The sequence below is a fragment of the Somniosus microcephalus genome, unplaced genomic scaffold (assembly GCF_052327205.1).
Source record: "Somniosus microcephalus isolate GS21.2 unplaced genomic scaffold, FLI_Smic_1.0 unresolved_chr2, whole genome shotgun sequence".
NCBI lineage: Eukaryota > Metazoa > Chordata > Chondrichthyes > Squaliformes > Somniosidae > Somniosus > Somniosus microcephalus.
In genome coordinates, this window is record NW_028225180.1 from 92308973 (window position 1) to 92327802 (window position 18830).

Genomic DNA, 18830 nt, shown 5'->3' on the forward strand with positions numbered 1-18830 from the left:
CGCTCCCTCAGTACTGCCACTCCGACAGTGCGGCGCTCCCTCAGTACTGCCTCTCCCACAGTGCGGCGCTCCCTCAGTTCTGCCCCCCGACAGTGCGGCGCTCCTTCAGTGCCGCCCTTCCGACAGTGCGGCGCTCCCTCACTACTGCCCCTCCTACAGTGCGGGTACTGCCCCTCCGACAGTGCGGCGCTCCCTCAGTACTGCCCCTCCGACAGTGCGGCGCTCCCTCAGGACTGCCCCTCCGATAGTGCGGCGCTCCCTCAGTACCGCCCCTCCGACAGTGCGGCACTCCCTCAGTACCGCCCCTCCGACAGTGCGGCGCTCCCTCAGTACTGCCCCGACGACAGTGCGGTGCTCCCTCAGTACCACCCCTCCGACAGTGCGGCGCTCCCTCAGTACTGCCCCTCCGACAGTGCGGCGCTCCCTCAGTACTGCCCCCACCGACAGTGCGGCTCTCCCTCAGTACTGACCCTCCGACAGTGCGGCGCTCCCTCAGTACCGCCCCTCCGACAGTGCGGCGCTCCCTCAGCACTGCCGCTCCGACAGTGCGGCGCTCCCTCAGCACTGCCGCTCCGACAGTGCGGCGCTCCCTCAGTACCGCCGACAGTGCGGCGCTCCCTCAGTACCGCCGACAGTGCGGCGCTACCTCAGTACCGCCGACAGTGCGGCGCTCCCTCAGTACCACCGACAGTGCGGTGCTCCCTCAGTACCACCGACAGTGCGGCGCTCCCTCAGTACCCGCCGCTCCCAGTGCGGCGCTCCCTCAGTACCGCCCCTCCGACAGTGCGGCGCTCCCTCAGTACCGCCCCTCCGACAGTGCGGCGCTCCCTCAGTACCGCCCCTCCGACAGTGCGGCGTTCCCTCAGTACCGCTCCTCCGAGAGTGCGCCGCTCCCTCCGTACTGCACTGGAGCGAGTTTTCCGCAACTTTCTGTTTGACAAGAAACGATACTAGAAGAAATGTCTGAATCAGATTTTTAAAAATTTTTTTTTATTGATTTTTATTGAAATGCAAGATAAAAAGAAACGTAAAAAAGTCAAACTGGTTAAAAAACAACACGCATGAGAATCGCAGGCAACACCCAACATTTAGTTCATGGCAAAAGGCACCTCGCTGGAAGTAATGATGGCAGATTCTAAATATTAATATCCACAGCTGGTCGATGCTGCCAGCACTCTGTCACGTCACGTGGTGACGCCTCTTCGCATCATGTCACATCACACTGAGGGAACTGTGTCTTTTTGGGATCTTCTGTGCTGGTTCAGCTTCTGAAATACACAGGCCAGACTTTGCTGCTGAATGACACTGGAGCAGGAATTCCCAATTGGCCAAACCCTCCCCCCCACCACGCACTCCGGCGGGGGCAAAAACTCAGCTGGGGTTTCCTTGCTGCTGGCAGCTATCGCGAAACTCCTACTGGCACATGCACTGGAGCGGACAGCAGACGCCGGGCTCGAGCGAGAGGCTCCAACGCCGGGCTCGAGCGAGAGGCTCCAACGCCGGGCTCGAGCGAGAGGCTCCAACGCCGGGCTCGAGCGAGAGGCTCCAACGCCGGGCTCGAGCGAGAGGCTCCAACGAGAGGCTCCAACGCCGGGCTCGAGCGAGAGGCTCCAACGCCGGGCTCGAGCGAGAGGCTCCAACGCCGGGCTCGAGCGAGAGGCTCCAACGCCGGGATACTCCGCCGGAACTCTCGCCTGAAGAGCGGCCGCCGCAGACCAGATCACAACCGCGGAGCCCCGTACTCTGGCCCGAATCGGTGGAGGGGAAGCAGGGGTATCGGGAACCCCTCCATTTCCCCAGTCAGATTGATTCCCAAAACAGACTCGATCTCCTCAAAGCAACGAGTAGATTAATGACTTCTCCTGGACAACTTCGACCCTCCCAGAAAAAACAGGAAGCTTTTCTCCATCAGATCCACTGCACCGAAAGCGTTACATTGTGAAGAAAGACTATAATCAGTGACAGGACCAAAAATACATGGTGTGTGTTCACCCAACGTACAATGGAATGCTAAAGTTACACACTTGATTGAACCCCTCGCAGGATATCTCCAGGTTCTGTGGGAGCGAGGGGGTCCCTAGGCTTCTCAAGCAACGAAGGGGTATTTCAACACCAACCCCTCCCCTGCGGCGAGACTGACCTCTGCCAAACTGACCGTCCCCCCCTCCCGGTCAGCTGAAGTGCTGAGCTCCACCGTGGCCTCTTGCGGCAGGGAACTGTTCGCTAGTGTCACAGTCTCAGCCACCGTTCCGAAGTTGAGCAGGACCAGGAAGCGGTTACTCTGGTCCCAGACCCGTGAGTAGGCATAGACTCCATTCATGCTGTAGTGTGACTGGAACATGCCGAACTGCAGCGAGCGCTCCTTGATTTTCAGCAAGCTCAGCTTCTTAAACAGCGACAGAGCGGACTTGCTGTCGGCCTTCTGGCCCTGGAGAGAGAGGAGAAACACGGCGTCAAAGAAAGACTTGCATTTCTATAGCGCCTTTCACATCCTCAGGACATCCCAAAGCACATCACAGCCAATTAATTACTTTAAAAGTGTAGACAATGTTCCAATGTAGGAAACACGGCAGCCAATTTGCACACAGTCAGTGTGTGGAACCCGTACCCCAGTGAGAGTCAGTGTGTGTGGAACCCGTACCCCAGTGAGAGTCAGTGTCTGTGGAACCCGTACCCCAGTGAGAGTCAGTGTCTGTGGGACCCGTACCCCAGTGAGAGTCAGTGTCTGTGGAACCCGTACCCCAGTGAGAGTCAGTGTGTGTGGAACCCGTACCCCAGTGAGAGTCAGTGTCTGTGGAACCCGTACCCCAGTGAGAGTCAGTGTCTGTGGGACCCGTACCCCAGTGACAGTCAGTGTCTGTGGAACCCATACCCCAGTGAGAGTCAGTGTGTGTTGTACCCGTACCCCAGTGAGAGTCAGTGTGTGTGGGACCCGTACCCCAGTGAGAGTCAGTGTCTGTGGAACCCGTACCCCAGTGAGAGTCAGTGTGTGGAACCCGTACCCCAGCGAGAGTCAGTGTGTGTGGAACCCGTACCCCAGTGAGAGTCAGTGTGTGGAACCCGTACCCCAGTGAGACTCAGTGTGTGTGGAACCCGTACCCCAGTGAGAGTCAGTGTGTGTTGTACCCGTACCCCAGTGAGAGTCAGTGTGTGTGGAACCCGTACCCCAGTGAGAGTCAGTGTGTGGAACCCGTACCCCAGTGAGAGTCAGTGTGTGTGGAACCCGTACCCCAGTGAGAGTCAGTGTGTGTGGAACCCGTACCCCAGTGAGAGTCAGTGTGTGGAACCCGTACCCCAGTGAGAGTCAGTGTGTGTGTGGAACCCGTACCCCAGTGAGAGTCAGTGTGTGGAACCCGTACCCCAGTGAGAGTCAGTGTGTGTGGAACCCGTACCCCAGTGAGAGTCAGTGTGTGTGGAACCCGTACCCCAGTGAGAGTCAGTGTCTGTGGAACCCGTACCCCAGTGAGAGTCAGTGTGTGTGGAACCCGTACCCCAGTGAGAGTCAGTGTGTGGAACCCGTACCCCAGTGAGAGTCAGTGTGTGGAACCCGTACCCCAGTGAGAGTCAGTGTGTGTGGAACCTGCACCCCAGTGAGAGTCAGTGTGTGTGGAACCTGTACCCCAGTGAGAGTCAGTGTGTGGAACCCGTACCCCAGTGAGAGTCAGTGTGTGTGTGGAACCCGTACCCCAGAGAGAGTCAGTGTGTGGAACCCGTACCCCAGTGAGAGTCAGTGTCTGTGGAACCCGTACCCCAGTGAGAGTCAGTGTCTGTGGAACCCGTACCCCAGTGAGAGTCAGTGTCTGTGGAACCCGTACCCCAGTGAGAGTCAGTGTCTGTGGAACCCGTACCACAGTGAGAGTCAGTGTCTGTGGAACCCGTACCCCAGTGAGAGTCAGTGTCTGTGGAACCCGTACCCCAGCGAGAGTCAGTGTCTGTGGAACTGTACCCCAGTGAGAGTCAGTGTGTGTGGAACCCGTACCCCAGTGAGAGTCAGTGTGTGTGGAACCCGTACCCCAGTGAGAGTCAGTGTCTGTGGAACCCGTACCCCAGTGAGAGTCAGTGTCTGTGGAACCCGTACCACAGTGAGAGTCAGTGTCTGTGGAACCCGTACCCCAGTGAGAGTCAGTGTCTGTGGAACCCGTACCCCAGCGAGAGTCAGTGTGTGGAACCCGTACCACAGTGAGAGTCGGTGTGTGTGGGACCCGTACCCCAGTGAGAGTCAGTGTGTGTGGAACCCGTACCCCAGTGAGAGTCAGTGTCTGTGGAACCCGTACCCCAGTGAGAGTCATATAAATGAGCTGTAGCAGAGTGCCTGTAAAACACTGACCTCCACTGTTTGGTTTAACGCAGGGGTTTCTTGATTCCTGGACTTGGAGGTGGAGCCTCCATTTGCTGAGGTGTTCCACAACATCCATGGTGTTTTATTCAGTTCCTGCAGAAATAATCACAAGGGGCAAGGGGGACACAGTTAGAGGTGGCACAACCTGGATTCCAACAGTGTAACGCGCGTGAAGAAGGACAAATGACCCCCAGGCCCCCCCCATCACCCCTCCCACAAACCCGACCAGAGGCCCCTCACTCCAGCCTCCCCTGGCTAAATACTCCCTTCCTGGGTCAGGCACTCGTCGACTTCCTTTATCAGACGCCCAGGAGTTCTGTGTACCGAGTCCGGCACCCTCATTCCCCTTTTCCTAATGAAACTGCTCCTGAATTCCCCGTTCAGTTTCTCCATCGCGACCCTGACTGTGAACCTCAGCACATGGCACAACATGAGTTTTTGATGTTATCCAACTTAACAAATTCCGTTTTACAAGCAATGAAGTACTTTTTTGAAGTGTAGTCACTGTTGTAATGTAGGAAATACATACAGCAAAGTCCCACAAACAACGAGATAATGAGTTTCAGTGATGTTGATTGAGGGATAAATATTGGCCCACGACACCAGGGAGAACACCCCCTGCTCTTCTTCCGATCATGGCCATAGGATCAACGGCGGCAGTTGCGAGGTGAGGCCCGATCAGAGCATCGGACCTGTGAGGGGGCAGTGACCAATTCAACAGCAGAGGAGAGGTGTAAAAAGTAATCCAAGTGTGACGTCACCAGGAAGCAGGTAAGTGATTGGTTGGTGAGTATCTCTTTTATTACAAGCTTAAATTCTGCGGTTTATATTTTCTTGGGTCTCTGTGGTGTGGTGGGGACAGTTGGTAAATAAGCGCCCTAGAGTATACCTTTAACTGGTGGTATTGAATTAATTTAAAGTAATTAAAAGGGGTAAGTCATGCCAGGAGAGCCCAGCCCCGTGTTATGCTCCTCTTGCTCTATGTGGGAATTCAGGGACGCTGCCGGTGTCCCTGATGACCACGTGTGCCGGAAATGCATCCAGCTGCAGCGACTAATGGGCCGTATTGAGGCGCTGGAGCTGTGGATGGATGGGTTGTGGAGCATTCACGATGCTGAGAGGGTCGTGGATTACACGTTTGATGAGTTGGTCACGCCGCAGGGTAGGGCTGCACAGGCAGGAGGGAAATGGGTGACCACCAGGCGGAGCAGTAGAAGCAGGCAGGTAGTGCAGGAGACCCCTGTGGCCATCCCCCTTTCAAACAGGTATACCAATTTGGATACTGTTGAGGGGGATGACTCACCAGAGGAAGGCAGCAGCAGCCAACTTCCTGGTGCCGGGGGTGTTGCTGCTGCTCAGGAAGGGAGGAAAAAGAGTGGGAGAGCAATAGTGGTAGGGGATTCTATCGTAAGGGGTACAGATAGGCGTTTCTGTGGCCGTAGACGTGACTCCAGGATGGTTTGTTGCCTCCCTGGTGCCAGGGTCAAGGATGTCACTGAACGGCTGCAGGGCATTCTGAAGGGGGAGGGGGAACAGGCAGAGGTCGTGGTTCACATTGGGACCAACGACATAGGTAGGAAGAGGGATGAGGTCCTGCAACAACAATTTAGGGAGCTAGGTAGCAGATTAAAGAGCAGGACCTCAAAGGTTGTAATCTCTGGATTACTCCCGGTGCCACGTGCTAGTGAGTATAGGAATAGGAGGATAGAGCAGATGAATGCGTGGCTAAAGAGTTGGCGCAGGAGGGAGGGCTTTAGTTTCCTGGATCACTGGGCCTGCTTCTGGGAAAGGTGGGACTTGTACAAGTCGGACGGGTTGCACCTGAACCAGAGCGGGATAAATATCCTTGCGGGGAGGTTTGCTAGCACTGTTCGGGGGGGTTTCACAGAAATCACAGAATCACAGAAACCCCAGTGCAGATAGAGGCCATTTCGGCCCATCGAGCCTGCATCAACACATATCCCACCCGATCCCCGTAACCCCTATACCAACACATAACCCACCCTATCCCTGTAACCCCACGTATTTAATCCCCCTAACACGAAGGGTCAATTTTTATCATAGCCAATCAACCTAACCCGCACATCTTTGGACTGTGGGAGGAAACCGGAGCACCCGGAGAAAACCCACGCAAACACGGGGAGAATGTGCAAACTCCACACAGACAGTCGCCCGAGGCCGGATTCGAACCCGGGTCCCTGGCGCTGTGAGGCAACAGTGCTAACCACTATGCCACCGTGCTGCCGTGGGTTTAAACTAAAATGGCAGGGGGTTGGGAACCTGAGCAGGGAGACAGAGGAAAGGAAAACAGGGATAAAAGCAAGATAGGAAGGAGAAAAACAAAAAAGTGGCAGTCAGAGAAATCAACGGTTTAAATCAAACGTGGCCACAGTAAATAATAATTCTAATAGGTCCAAGAGCGTTAAAAAAACAAGCCTGAAGGCTTTGTGTCTTAATGCGAGGAGCATTTGTAATAAGGTGGATGAATTGGCTGCGCAAATAAAGGTAAACGAATACGATTTGGTTGGGATTACAGAAACGTGGCTCAAGGATGGCCAAGACTGGGAACTCAACATCCAGGGGTATTTGATATTCAGGAAAGATAGGCAAAAAGGAAAGGGAGGTGGGGTAGCATTACTGGTTAAAGAAGGGATTAATACAATTGTAATGAAGGATATTAGCTCTGATGATGTGGAATCTGTATGGGTAGAATTGAGAAATACTAAGGGGAAAAAAACATTAGTGGGAGTGGTATATAGACCTCCAAACAGTAAGGCGGAGGTTGGGGATGGCATTAAAAGGGAAATTAAAGAAGCGTGCAATAAGGGCACAGCAGTCATCATGGGTGACTTTAACCTACATATAGATTGGGCCAACCAAATGAGTAACAATACTGTGGAGGAGGAATTCCTGGAGTGTTTACGGGATGGTTTCCTGGACCAATATGTCGAGGAACCAACCAGAGATCAGGCCATCTTAGACTGGGTATTATGCAACGAGAAAGGATTAATTAGCAATCTTGTTGTACGAGGCCCCTTGGGTCGGAGCGATCATAATATGATCGAATTCTTCATTAAGATGGAGAATGAAGTAGTTGACTCAGAGACAAGGGTCCTCAATTTAAATAAAGGAAACTACGATGGTCTGAGGAGCAAGTTGGGTAGGATTGAGTGGGGAATGGCGCTCAAAGGGTTGACGGTGGATAGGCAATGGCAAACATTCAAAGACCGAATGGATGAGCTACAGAATTTGTTCATCCCAGTTTGGCGCAAAAATAAAACAAAAAAGGTGACTCAACCGTGGCTAACAAGGGAAATTAGGGATAACATAAGATCCAAGGAGAGGACATATAAATTGGCCAGAAAAAGCAATAATCCTGAGGATTGGGAGCAGTTTAGGAGTCAACAAAGGGATTAATTAAGAAAGGGAAAATAGAATATGAGTAAGCTAGCAGGGAACATAAAAACTGACTGTAAAAGCTTTTATAGATGTGAAGAGAAAAAGATTGGTGAAGTCAAGCGTAGGTCCCTTGCAGTCAGAATCGGGGGAATTTATAATGGGAAACAAGGAAATGGCAGACCAACTAAATGCATACTTTGGTTCTGTCTTCACAAAGGAGGACACAAATAACCTCCCAGAGATGCCGGGGAACATAGGGTCTGATGAAAGAGAGGAACTGAAAGAAATCAGTATTTGGAGGAAAATGGTGTTAGGAAAATTGATGGGACTGAAGGCCGATAAATCCCCAGGGCCTGATGGTCTACATCCCAGGGTACTTAAGGAAGTGGCCCTAGAGATAGTAGATGCATTACTGATCATCTTCCAGAACTCGATAGACTCTGGAACGGTACCCATGGATTGGAGGGTAGCTAATGTTACCCCACTATTCAAAAAAGGTGGTAGAGAAAAAGCGGGGAATTACAGACCGGTAAGCCTGACATTGGTAGTGGGGAAAATGCTAGAGTCTATTATAAAAGATGTAATAGCAGAGCACTTGGAAAGCAGTGACAGGATCGGACAAAGTCAACATGGATTTACAAAAGGTAAATCATGCTTGACTAATCTACTGGAATTTTTTTTGAAGATGTAACTAGTAAAATAGATGAGGGAGAACCAGTGGATGTGGTGTATTTGGACTTTCAGAAGGCTTTCGATAAGGTCCCACACAAGAGATTAGCGTGCAAAATTAAGGCACATGGGATTGGGGGCAAGGTATTGACTTGGATAGAGAACTGGTTGGCGGACAGAAAGCAAAGAGTTGGAATAAACGGGTCGTTTTCCGAGTGGCAGGCAGTGACTAGTGGGGTACCGCAAGGATCGGTCCTAGGACCCCAGCTGTTCACAATATATATTAATGATCTGGATGAGGGAATTGGATGTAATATCTCCAAATTTGCAGACGACACAAAGCTGGGCGGGAGGGTAAGCTGCGGAGGAGGATGTCGGGAAACTCCAGTACGATTTGGACAGGGTGAGTGATTGGGCAGAAACATGGCAAATGCACTATAATGTGAATGAATGTGAGGTTATCCACTTTGGTGGCAAAAACAGGAAGGCAGATTATTATTTGAATGGCAATAGATTGGAAGAAGGGGGAAGTGCAAAGAGACCTGGGTGTCCTTGTGCACCAGTCGCTGAAGGTAAGCATGCAGGTGCAGCAGGCGGTTAAGAAGGCAAATGGTATGTTGGCCTTTGTAGCAAGAGGGTTCGAGTACAGGAACAAGGATGTCTTGCTGCAGTTGTACAGGGCCTTGGTGAGACCGCACCTTGAGTATTGTGTGCAGTTTTGGTCACCATACCTGAGGAAGGACGTTCTTGCCATGGAGGGAGTGCAGCGAAGATTCACCAGGCTGATACCTGGGATGGCAGGAATGACGTATGAGGAGAGATTGGGTCGATTGGGCTTATACTCACTGGAGTTTAGAAGATTGAAAGGGGATCTCATCGAAACCTATAAAATTCTGTCAGGTCTGGACAGACTAGATGCAGGAAGGATGTTCCCGATGGCCGGGGAGTCCAGAACCAGGGGTCACAGTCTAAGGATAAGGGGTAAGCCATTTAGGACTGAAATGAGGAGGAATTTCTTCACCCAGAGAGTGGTGAACCTGTGGAATTCTCTGCCACAGAGGGCGGTGGAGGCCAGTTCATTAAATATATTCAAGAAAGAGTTGGATATGTTTCTTGAGGCTGAAGGGATCAAGGGATATGGGGAGAAGGCAGGGACAGGGTACTAAGTTTGGATGATCAGCCATGATCGCATTGAATGGCGGAGCAGGCTCGAAGGGCCGAATGGCCTACTCCTGCTCCTATCTTCTATGTTTCACATCGACCTGAGGGCAGACGTGGCCTCGGTTTAACGTCTCATCCTAAAGACAGCACCTCCAACAGTGCAGCACTCCCTTAGCACTGCACTGGGAGAGTTGGCCTCGATGTTTGTGCTCCAGTTTCTGGAGTGAGACCTTGTGACTCGGAGGCGAGAGTGCTGCCCACAATCTGACTCAACTTCCAATCAGCCCATCAGACCTGATTCCTGTGCTGCAGTTTCACATCCTCCTCCCAGCTGTCTGGGGTTTCGGTTCCAGAGGTGAAAGGGCAACTTACAAGCCCTCTGCTCTGACCCTCCCCCACAACATGACGAAGAGCCAGTGCACGTACCGGGGAGTCTTCCAGTCCAATCTCGTCCCCATAATAAGTGAATGGAGTTCCGGGAAGCGTGAAGAGCATCACATGGACCAGCCCACGAAGGTGCTCCTTGACCAACGACGCCACGTGACCCATCTTGTAACCTCCAACCTGCAAGCAAAGACAGCGTCCATGATGCTTTGCCGTGATGGAATGGACAGGTCAGTCACGAGCTTTGCCATTAAATTAAATTTGTTCCCCCTCCTGTAATACCCCAGTGCCGATTGCCCTCTGGTACCTCACCGTGTGCGAGCCCAGACTTTGGCAAGGTATTCAAGGCACCACGACCCAGCCTGATTTGGTTAAATTCCGAGGACAGGTTGCACAGACTGGGCTTGTATTAGAGTTTAGAAGATTAAGGGGTGATCTAATCGAGGTGTTTAAGATAATTAAGGATTCGATAGGGTAGATACAGAGAAACTATTTCCTCTGGTGGGGGGAGTCCAGAACAAGGGGGCAGAACCTTCAAATTAGAGCCAGGCCGTTCAGGGGTGATGTCAGGAAACACTTCTTCACACAAAGGGGGGCGGAAATCTGGAACTCTCTCCCCCAAAAGCTGTTGAGGCTGGGGGGTCAATTGTAAATTTCAAAACTGAGATTGGTAGCTTTTTGTTGTGTGAAGGTATTAAGGATTGCTGAACCAAGGCAGGTAAATGGAGTTAAGATATGATCAGCCACGATCTCATTGAATGGCGGAACAGGCTCAAGGGGCTGAATGGCCTCCTCCTGTTCCTGTGCGCTTCCTCCCCCCCAAAACAATCGTGAGCAGAGGTGGAACGGATTGTTTACCCCGCTCTGTACCCTAGGAAGGCGATAGGGAGGGAGGGAGGGTTGGATGAGGATTACGTACAGCCCAGCTCGGCCAGGTTTTGCCGCAGTTCTCGATGTATTTCTCCACCCTTTGCCGGATGGTGTCTGCGGACAGACTGCTGATGGTTTCGCCGAGATAGTAACTGAAGAGGAGGTCGGTGTCTGATTGGTTCAGGAGCTGCAGAACCTCCTCGAGGTTGGACTTCACCGCGGCAACGATGAGGGTCCTTGAGGGGGGGGAAAAACACCAATTAGTAATATTGAGGTGAATGCAGAGACGGAATGGCGTTCAACACAGGGTAACGCGCACCATGCAGGAATGTTGGTCTTTGACAGGCTGTCGTTACCTCGGTTTCTCATCTCCAGGGAAATTTCTGGTGAGATTTTGCCACTCGTCCACCTTGCTGGGAGCCTGCCAATAAAAAGTCGGTCAGTGAAGGAGCGTTAGGCGACGTCCAGTGCTTTACCAACCACCCCACCCTCCAACCGAGAAACACGGTCCCTCCTCCTCCGAGTCACGCCCCCCTCCCAGAGAGACACTGACTCATTGTCTGAGCTCACTCGTGATGGAGGGTACCGGGGAGGGAGGGAAAAGAGGGAAACGAGGGGGGAACCAGTGGCTGTACTGTATCCCAGTGAGAGTCGGGGACGAGGGGTGAAAGGGGCTCGCAGCGTGAATTCAGCAAATGGATCCGCTCCCCGTGGGCAGGGGAATCACAACACTTCGCCTCGCCAATACTCACAGAGCTGAGAACTTGCTCGATTCCACGCAGACATAGCCCGTCCACTCCTTTCTGCAGCCAATACTGGAACGCTTCCTTCTCCTGTTCAAAACACAACCGTCACTTTCATTAAATATAATAAGATTATTAAAAATCTGCCCTATCCATCTTGTCACGATTCTTGGTCATACTTTTATGTCAACATTTAACATTAAAACTGCCTCTAAATATTTAGAATGGGAATCCTGTGTGTAAATGTCACGGTGTAGTGGTAGACTCCGGCCAGTAGGTGGCTCTGTGGAGTGCCTTTCTCCCACCGCGTATAAAACAATTCATCAACTGACCAAAGACATCGCGACAGGCTGGTTACTGATGTGTAATAATTACCCTGCTCCTCCAATGTCCCCCCCCCCCCCCCCCAGACGCTGTGTGTCGACAGGCTATTCGACCACAGAGGCCTCGTCCAATCCAGCCTCCCCACCACCCCCCTCGCAACAGGAAAGATGGACTCATTGGTGCACTTAGGGTACGTACCTGTAACAAGTCCTGACTGCCGTCACTCCTGTTGAAGTTAATCCCAAACCACTCCTGCTCTCCTTTGTAATTGGGAGTGAGATCCAGAATCACCCTGATACCTGTTTGGACACAGAATGTGATGAAGTGTTGAGGAGCTGCAGTATACAGAGGTAGAATGTTTGGTTTCCCCTTCAGTTTCTCCTTCCCCCTCATCCCCCCGACTGTTCCCTCTTATCCGGGCAGTCATGGGATTCACAGGCGCTGGTCAGTGACCTATGTCCCTCTCGCAGAGAGTCACTGGATAGTGATAGGGAGCCGGAGCCCTGGCTAATTCACCCCCTTCCCCCAAACCAGTGAGGGTGGCTGGAATCCCCCACTCCCCGCAAACTGGTCACTCCATGGTCTGGGGACCGACCCTGGGAATAGTAAGCCAGACGGCATCTTATCCATGGATTGGGATGACTGAGGGAATGAGGCGGGTCCGGATTCAGACATTGCTGAGGCGACCGGACTGCGGCCACTTTGCCCCCAACTCTGCTGCCACCCCCCCCCCACCCCCGGGTCCTGTGCTCCCTCCCCGGCGAGCAGGAATCCTCATCACACAACGTGCCACGGGTTCGTGCGGCAGTGTATCGCGGACTAACAGTCCGACAGGGTGGCGTTCTTATTGTTTTTATATCCTGATCGGGGATCGATGGCTGAACTGATTACCTTTCCTCCTGGCCGTCTCCATCAGCTTCTCCAGCTGATCCAAGTTGCCGAAGTCAGGGTCGATCTCCGTCAGCCTGGTCTCGTTGATCCAGTCCGGAACATTGCGGTGTATCGGGCCGATGACAATGCCTTTGACCTTGAGAGCGGCGATCTCCTCCATCCGCTCTCCGACCCCTGCGGCGCATAACAGAGAGAGAGAGAGAGAGAGAGAGCACTGAGCCCAGGGGCAAAACTTGACGCCGCAAACCCCACTGACCCCCGACCCCAAACCCCACTGACCCCCGGCCCCCAAACCCCACTGACCCCCGGATCCCGACTCCAAACCCCACTGACCCCGGATCCCGACTCCAAACCCCACTGACCCCCGGATCCCGACCCCAAACCCCACTGACCCCGGATCCCGACTCCAAACCCCACTGACCCCCGGATCCCGACTCCAAACCCCACTGACCCCGGATCCCGACTCCAAACCCCACTGACCCCGGATCCCGACTCCAAACCCCACTGACCCCTGGATCCCGACCCCAAACCCCACTGACCCCGGATCCCGACCCCAAACCCCGGCCGCCAAACCCCACTGACCCCCGGATCCCGACCCCAAACCCCACTGACCCCCGGATCCCGACTCCAAACCCCACTGACCCCCGGATCCCGACTCCAAACCCCACTGACCCCCGGATCCCGACTCCAAACCCCACTGACCCCCGGATCCCGACTCCAAACCCCACTGACCCCTGGATCCCGACCCCAAACCCCACTGACCCCCGGATCCCGACTCCAAACCCCACTGACCCCCGGATCCCGACTCCAAACCCCACTGACCCCCGGATCCCGACTCCAAACCCCACTGACCCCCGGATCCTGACCCCAAACCCTGGCCACCAAACCCCACTGACCCCCGGCCCCCAAACCCCACTGACCCCCGGATCCCGACTCCAAACCCCACTGACCCCGGATCCCGACTCCAAACCCCACTGACCCCCGGATCCCGACCCCAAACCCCACTGACCCCGGATCCCGACTCCAAACCCCACTGACCCCCGGATCCCGACTCCAAACCCCACTGACCCCGGATCCCGACTCCAAACCCCACTGACCCCGGATCCCGACTCCAAACCCCACTGACCCCTGGATCCCGACCCCAAACCCCACTGACCCCGGATCCCGACCCCAAACCCCGGCCGCCAAACCCCACTGACCCCCGGATCCCGACCCCAAACCCCACTGACCCCCGGATCCCGACTCCAAACCCCACTGACCCCCGGATCCCGACTCCAAACCCCACTGACCCCCGGATCCCGACTCCAAACCCCACTGACCCCCGGATCCCGACTCCAAACCCCACTGACCCCTGGATCCCGACCCCAAACCCCACTGACCCCCGGATCCCGACTCCAAACCCCACTGACCCCCGGATCCCGACTCCAAACCCCACTGACCCCCGGATCCCGACTCCAAACCCCACTGACCCCCGGATCCTGACCCCAAACCCTGGCCACCAAACCCCACTGACCCCCGGCCCCCAAACCCCACTGACCCCGGATCCCGACTCCAAACCCCACTGACCCCCGGATCCTGACCCCCGGATCCCGACCCCACAGATCCCGACTCCAAGCCCCGCTGACCCCCGGATCCCTGCCCCCAAACCCCGCTGACCCCCGGATCCCGACCCCACAGACCCCCCGGATCCCGGCCCCCAAACCCCGCTGACCCCCGGCCCCAAAGCCCCCGGATCCCGGCCCCAGTGGGGTGTCAGAGGCCCCTGTGGGTGTCAGTGGGGTCGAGGCCCTCTGACCTTTGGCCTCAGTGCGGGCCCCGCCCGGATGATGCAACAGCGGACCTCGAGCGGGAAAGACAGAGTGGCGCCTCCCCGGCCCCGGGATCACCAGCACCCCCGGGATCACCACCCTCTCCCGGCCCCGGGATCACCAGCACCCCCGGGATCACCACCCTCTCCCGGGACCACCACCCTCTCCCGGGATCACCACCCTCTCCCGGCCCCGGGATCACCAGCACCCCCGGGACCACCACCCTCTCCCGGCCCGGTATCACCACCACCCCCGGGATCACCAGCAACCCCCGGCCCCCACCACCCCCGGGCCTGTCTCCGGCCGCCTGAGGGAGCGGGGGATCCGGGGCCTCGGGTTCAGGCCCGGCTTGGAGCCCCGGGGCAGCAAACTCAGGGCGGCGCGGGCCCGGCGGGAAATTCAGCGCAAAAGGCGGCCGGGCCGGTCACTCTACCAACCCCCATTACCCGCAATACCCCCTCGGCCCCCACCCTCCCTGCCAGGTTCCCCCCCCTCTCCCCGCAATACCACCTCTCCCCCCATTACTCGCAATACCCCCTCTCCCCCCCCACCTGCCAGGTCCCCCCCCTCTCCCCCCCATTGCCCCCCACCTGCCAGGTCCCCCCCTCTCCCCCCATTGCCCCCCACCTGCCAGGTCCCCCCTCTCCCCCATTAGCCGCAATTCCCCCTCTCCCCCCATTGCCCCCCACCTGCCAGGTCCCCCCTCTCCCCCCCCCATTAGCCGCAATTCCCCCTCTCCCCCCATTGCCCCCCACCTGCCAGGTCCCCCCTCTCCCCCCCCCATTAGCCGCAATTCCCCCTCTCCCCCCATTGCCCCCCACCTGCCAGGTCCCCCCTCTCCCCCCCCCATTAGCCGCAATTCCCCCTCTCCCCCCATTGCCCCCCCACCTGCCAGGTCCCCCCTCTCCCCCCCCATTAGCCGCAATTCCCCCTCTCCCCCCATTGCCCCCCACCTGCCAGGTCCCCCCTCTCCCCCCCCATTAGCCGCAATTCCCCCTCTCCCCCCATTGCCCCCCCCACCTGCCAGGTCCCCCCTCTCCCCCCCCATTAGCCGCAATTCCCCCTCTCCCCCCATTGCCCCCCCACCTGCCAGGTCCCCCCTCTCCCCCCATTGGCCGCAATACCCCCTCTCCCCCCATTGCCCCCCCCACCTGCCAGGTCCCCCCTCTCCCCCCATTGGCCGCAATACCCCCTCTCCCCCCATTGCCCCCCCCACCTGCCAGGTCCCCCCCTCTCCCCCCATTGCCCCCCACCTGCCAGGTCCCCCCCTCTCCCACCATTGCCCCCCACCTGCCAGGTCCCCCCCCTCTTCCCCCACCTGCCAGGTCCCCCCCTCTCCCCCCATTGCCCCCCACCTGCCAGGTCCCCCCATTACCCGCAATAGCCCCCTTCTACCCCCACTCTCTCCCCCCCATTGCCCCACCCTACCTGCCAGGTCCCCCTTGCCATCGTGGTCCGAGTCCTGGAAGGCCTCCACCGCCAGCTGGTAGATGCCGCCCTCTTGCCACCAGCTGGTGCCGGGCAGGGGTTTGCAGCGGGGGGCCTGGACGATGATGGCGATGGCCCCGGCCAGCATGCCCAGCCAGCCCAGCCAGAAGAGGATGAGCAGCAGCCAGCGGGTCCGCACCCAGCCCGGGGTGTTGGCCACTTTCAGCAGCTCCTCCTTGCTCAGCCCCGTGAACTTCAGCTCCGGCTCCTCCATCTTCACCTTCACCGCCACCGTCCCGTTAGTGTCGCTCAGCCCGCCGCTCGAGTTCATCGGCACCTTCTCCTGCTCCACCTCGTTCAGCTCCACCTCCTTCATACCCGCCTCTGCTTCCTTGCTGCTCATTGTCTCTGTCAGCAAGGCCTGGTCCTCTGTCTCAATCTGCAGCTCTCCCAGTCTCAGGCACTCTCTCCTCTGTCTCAATCTACAGCTCTCTCAGTCTCAGGCACTCTCTCCTCTGTCTGAGAAACAGCGTCACCGTCCTGCTTCTTTTAAAGGCTTCAGTCTCCTCCCCTCTCCGCCCGCACCCAATGCTCCATCACACCATCACTTAAGGTGGAGCTTACAGCAGCCAGAGCTTGGCCACAAGTGGAAGGTTCAGAGGAGATTTACTAGAATGGTGCCAGGGACTTCAGCTATGTGGAGAGACTGGGGTTGTTTGAGCAGAGAAGGTTAAGGGGAGATTTACCAGAATAGTACTAGGGATGAGGGACTGCAGTTACATGGAGAAGCTGGGGTCATTCTCCTTAGAGCAGAGAAGGTTAAGGGGAGATTTGATAGAAGCGTTCAAAATCATGAATCGTTTTGATGGAGTCAATAAGGAGAAAGTGTTTCTAGTGGCAGGAGGGTCGGTAACCAGAGGACACAGATTGAAGATAATCGGTAAAAGAACCAGAGGGGAGATGAGAATGTTTTCACACAGCGAGTTGTTGTGATCTGGAACGCGCTGCCTGAAAGGGCGGTGGAAGCAGATTCAATAGTAACTTTCAAAAGGAAATTGGATAAATACTTGAAAAGGAGAAATGTGCAGGGCTGTGGGGAGAGAGCAGGGGGGAGTGGGACTAATTGGAGAGCTCGTTCAAAGAGCCGGCACAGGCATGATGGGCCGAATGGCCCAGCCTCTGAATAACACAGGCTGGGACTCTGGTGAGTTTAAAAAAAAGATTGCAAATATCTTTCTTATCGAGTGAGGTTAGAAACAAGCGAAATAAACAGGCAAACCTCAGCATTCTGCAAAAAAAACAGCAGCAATATTTTCTCACTGGCAGAATTAAGACCAGGATTGCTCGCTCACAACAGATTTATACCAAACATTTTTCTTTGTATCTCTTCCCCTACCTCCCCGTTGAAAATTAGAGCCAGGCCGTTCAGGGGTGATGTCAGGAAGCACTTCACACAAAGGGTGGTGGAAATCTGGAACTCACTCGCCCAAAAAGCTGGGGGGTTAATTGGAGCTTTCAGTCCGAGATAGATTTTTGTTGGGTGAGGGTATCGTGGGATATGGAGCAAAGGCAGGTAGATGGAGCTGAGGTACAGATTGGCCATCCCGCCCCCCTCGTTCCTCTCTTGCCGCTGCTCGTTCTTACCCCCTGCCAGGTGCAGTATCCTAAACCATGTCTGCGCGCGAGGATGAGGCGCTACAGCAACGGAGGTCGTGGAGCTGTCGAATTTATTTTAAACGGGACAACAAGGATATTCGTGCAGAGGCCTCATCCGATAATATCACCTGCCTCCAGTTCACCTACGGTTCCGAGCTTCTTGTCACTGGAAGCCCGGCTCCTGTCTGGACTGCGTTTCTGTCATTTGTAAGTTCAGTATTATTCTTTGGTGTTTGGTAGAGATATCGTGAGCAGGTAACTATAGCAACAACCGTAACTCAGTGGGTATCACTCTTGCCTTTGAGTCAGAAGGTTGTGGGTTTGAGCCCCACTCCAGAGACTTGAGCACAAAATCCAGGTCGACACTCCCAGTGCACTACTGAGGGAGCGCCGCACTGTAGGAGGGTCAGTACTGAGGGAGCGCCGCACTGTCAGAGGGTCAGTACTGAGGGAGCGCCGCACTGTCGGAGGGGCGGTACTGAGGGAGCGCCGCACTGTCGGAGGGGCAGTACTGAGGGAGCGCCGCACTGTCGGAGGGTCAGTACTGAGGGAGCGCCGCACTGTCGGAGGGTCAGTACTGAGGGAGCGCCGCACTGTCGGAGGGTCAGCACTGAGGGAGCGCCGCACTGTCGGAGGGTCAGTACTGAGGGAGCGCCGCACTGTCGGAGGGGCAGTACTGAGGGAGCGCCGCACTGTCGGAGTGGCAGTACTGAGGGAGCGCCGCACTGTCGGAGGGGTGGTACTGAGGGAGCACTGCACTGTTGGAGGGGCAGTAATGAGGGAGCGCCGCACTGTCGGAGGGGCAGTACTGAGTGAGCGCCGCACTGTCGGAGGGGCAGTACTGAGAGCGCCGCACTGTCGAAGGGGCAGTACTGAGGGAACGCTGCACTGTCAGAGGGGCAGTACTGAGGGAGCACTGCACTGTTGGAGGGGCAGTACTGAGGGAGCACTGCACTGTCGGAGGGGCAGTACTGAGGGAGCGCCGCACTGTCGAAGGGGCAGTACTGAGGGAGCGCCGCACTGTCAGAGGGGCAGTACTGAGGGAGCGCTGCACTGTCGGAGGGGCAGTACTGAGGGAGCACTGCACTGTTGGAGGGGCAGTACTGAGGGAGCGCCGCACTGTCGGAGGGGCAGTACTGAGTGAGCGCCGCACTGTCG

The 18830-nt window shown here is 56.0% G+C and overlaps 1 protein-coding gene across 1 annotated transcript; it reads right to left on the minus strand.

Annotated features, from left to right (window-relative positions):
* Positions 1-973: 973 nt before the first annotated feature.
* slc3a2b (solute carrier family 3 member 2b) lies at positions 974-16550 on the minus strand. Its single transcript, XM_085976361.1, has 9 exons — positions 16017-16550; positions 12781-12954; positions 12088-12188; positions 11575-11655; positions 11179-11243; positions 10872-11058; positions 9995-10132; positions 4328-4432; positions 974-2428 (listed from the first exon to the last, which is right to left on the minus strand). Exons 1-9 carry the CDS (start codon positions 16417-16419, stop codon positions 2087-2089), a joined length of 1596 nt encoding a protein of 531 aa, XP_085832487.1. The 5' UTR covers positions 16420-16550; the 3' UTR covers positions 974-2086.
* Positions 16551-18830: the final 2280 nt, after the last annotated feature.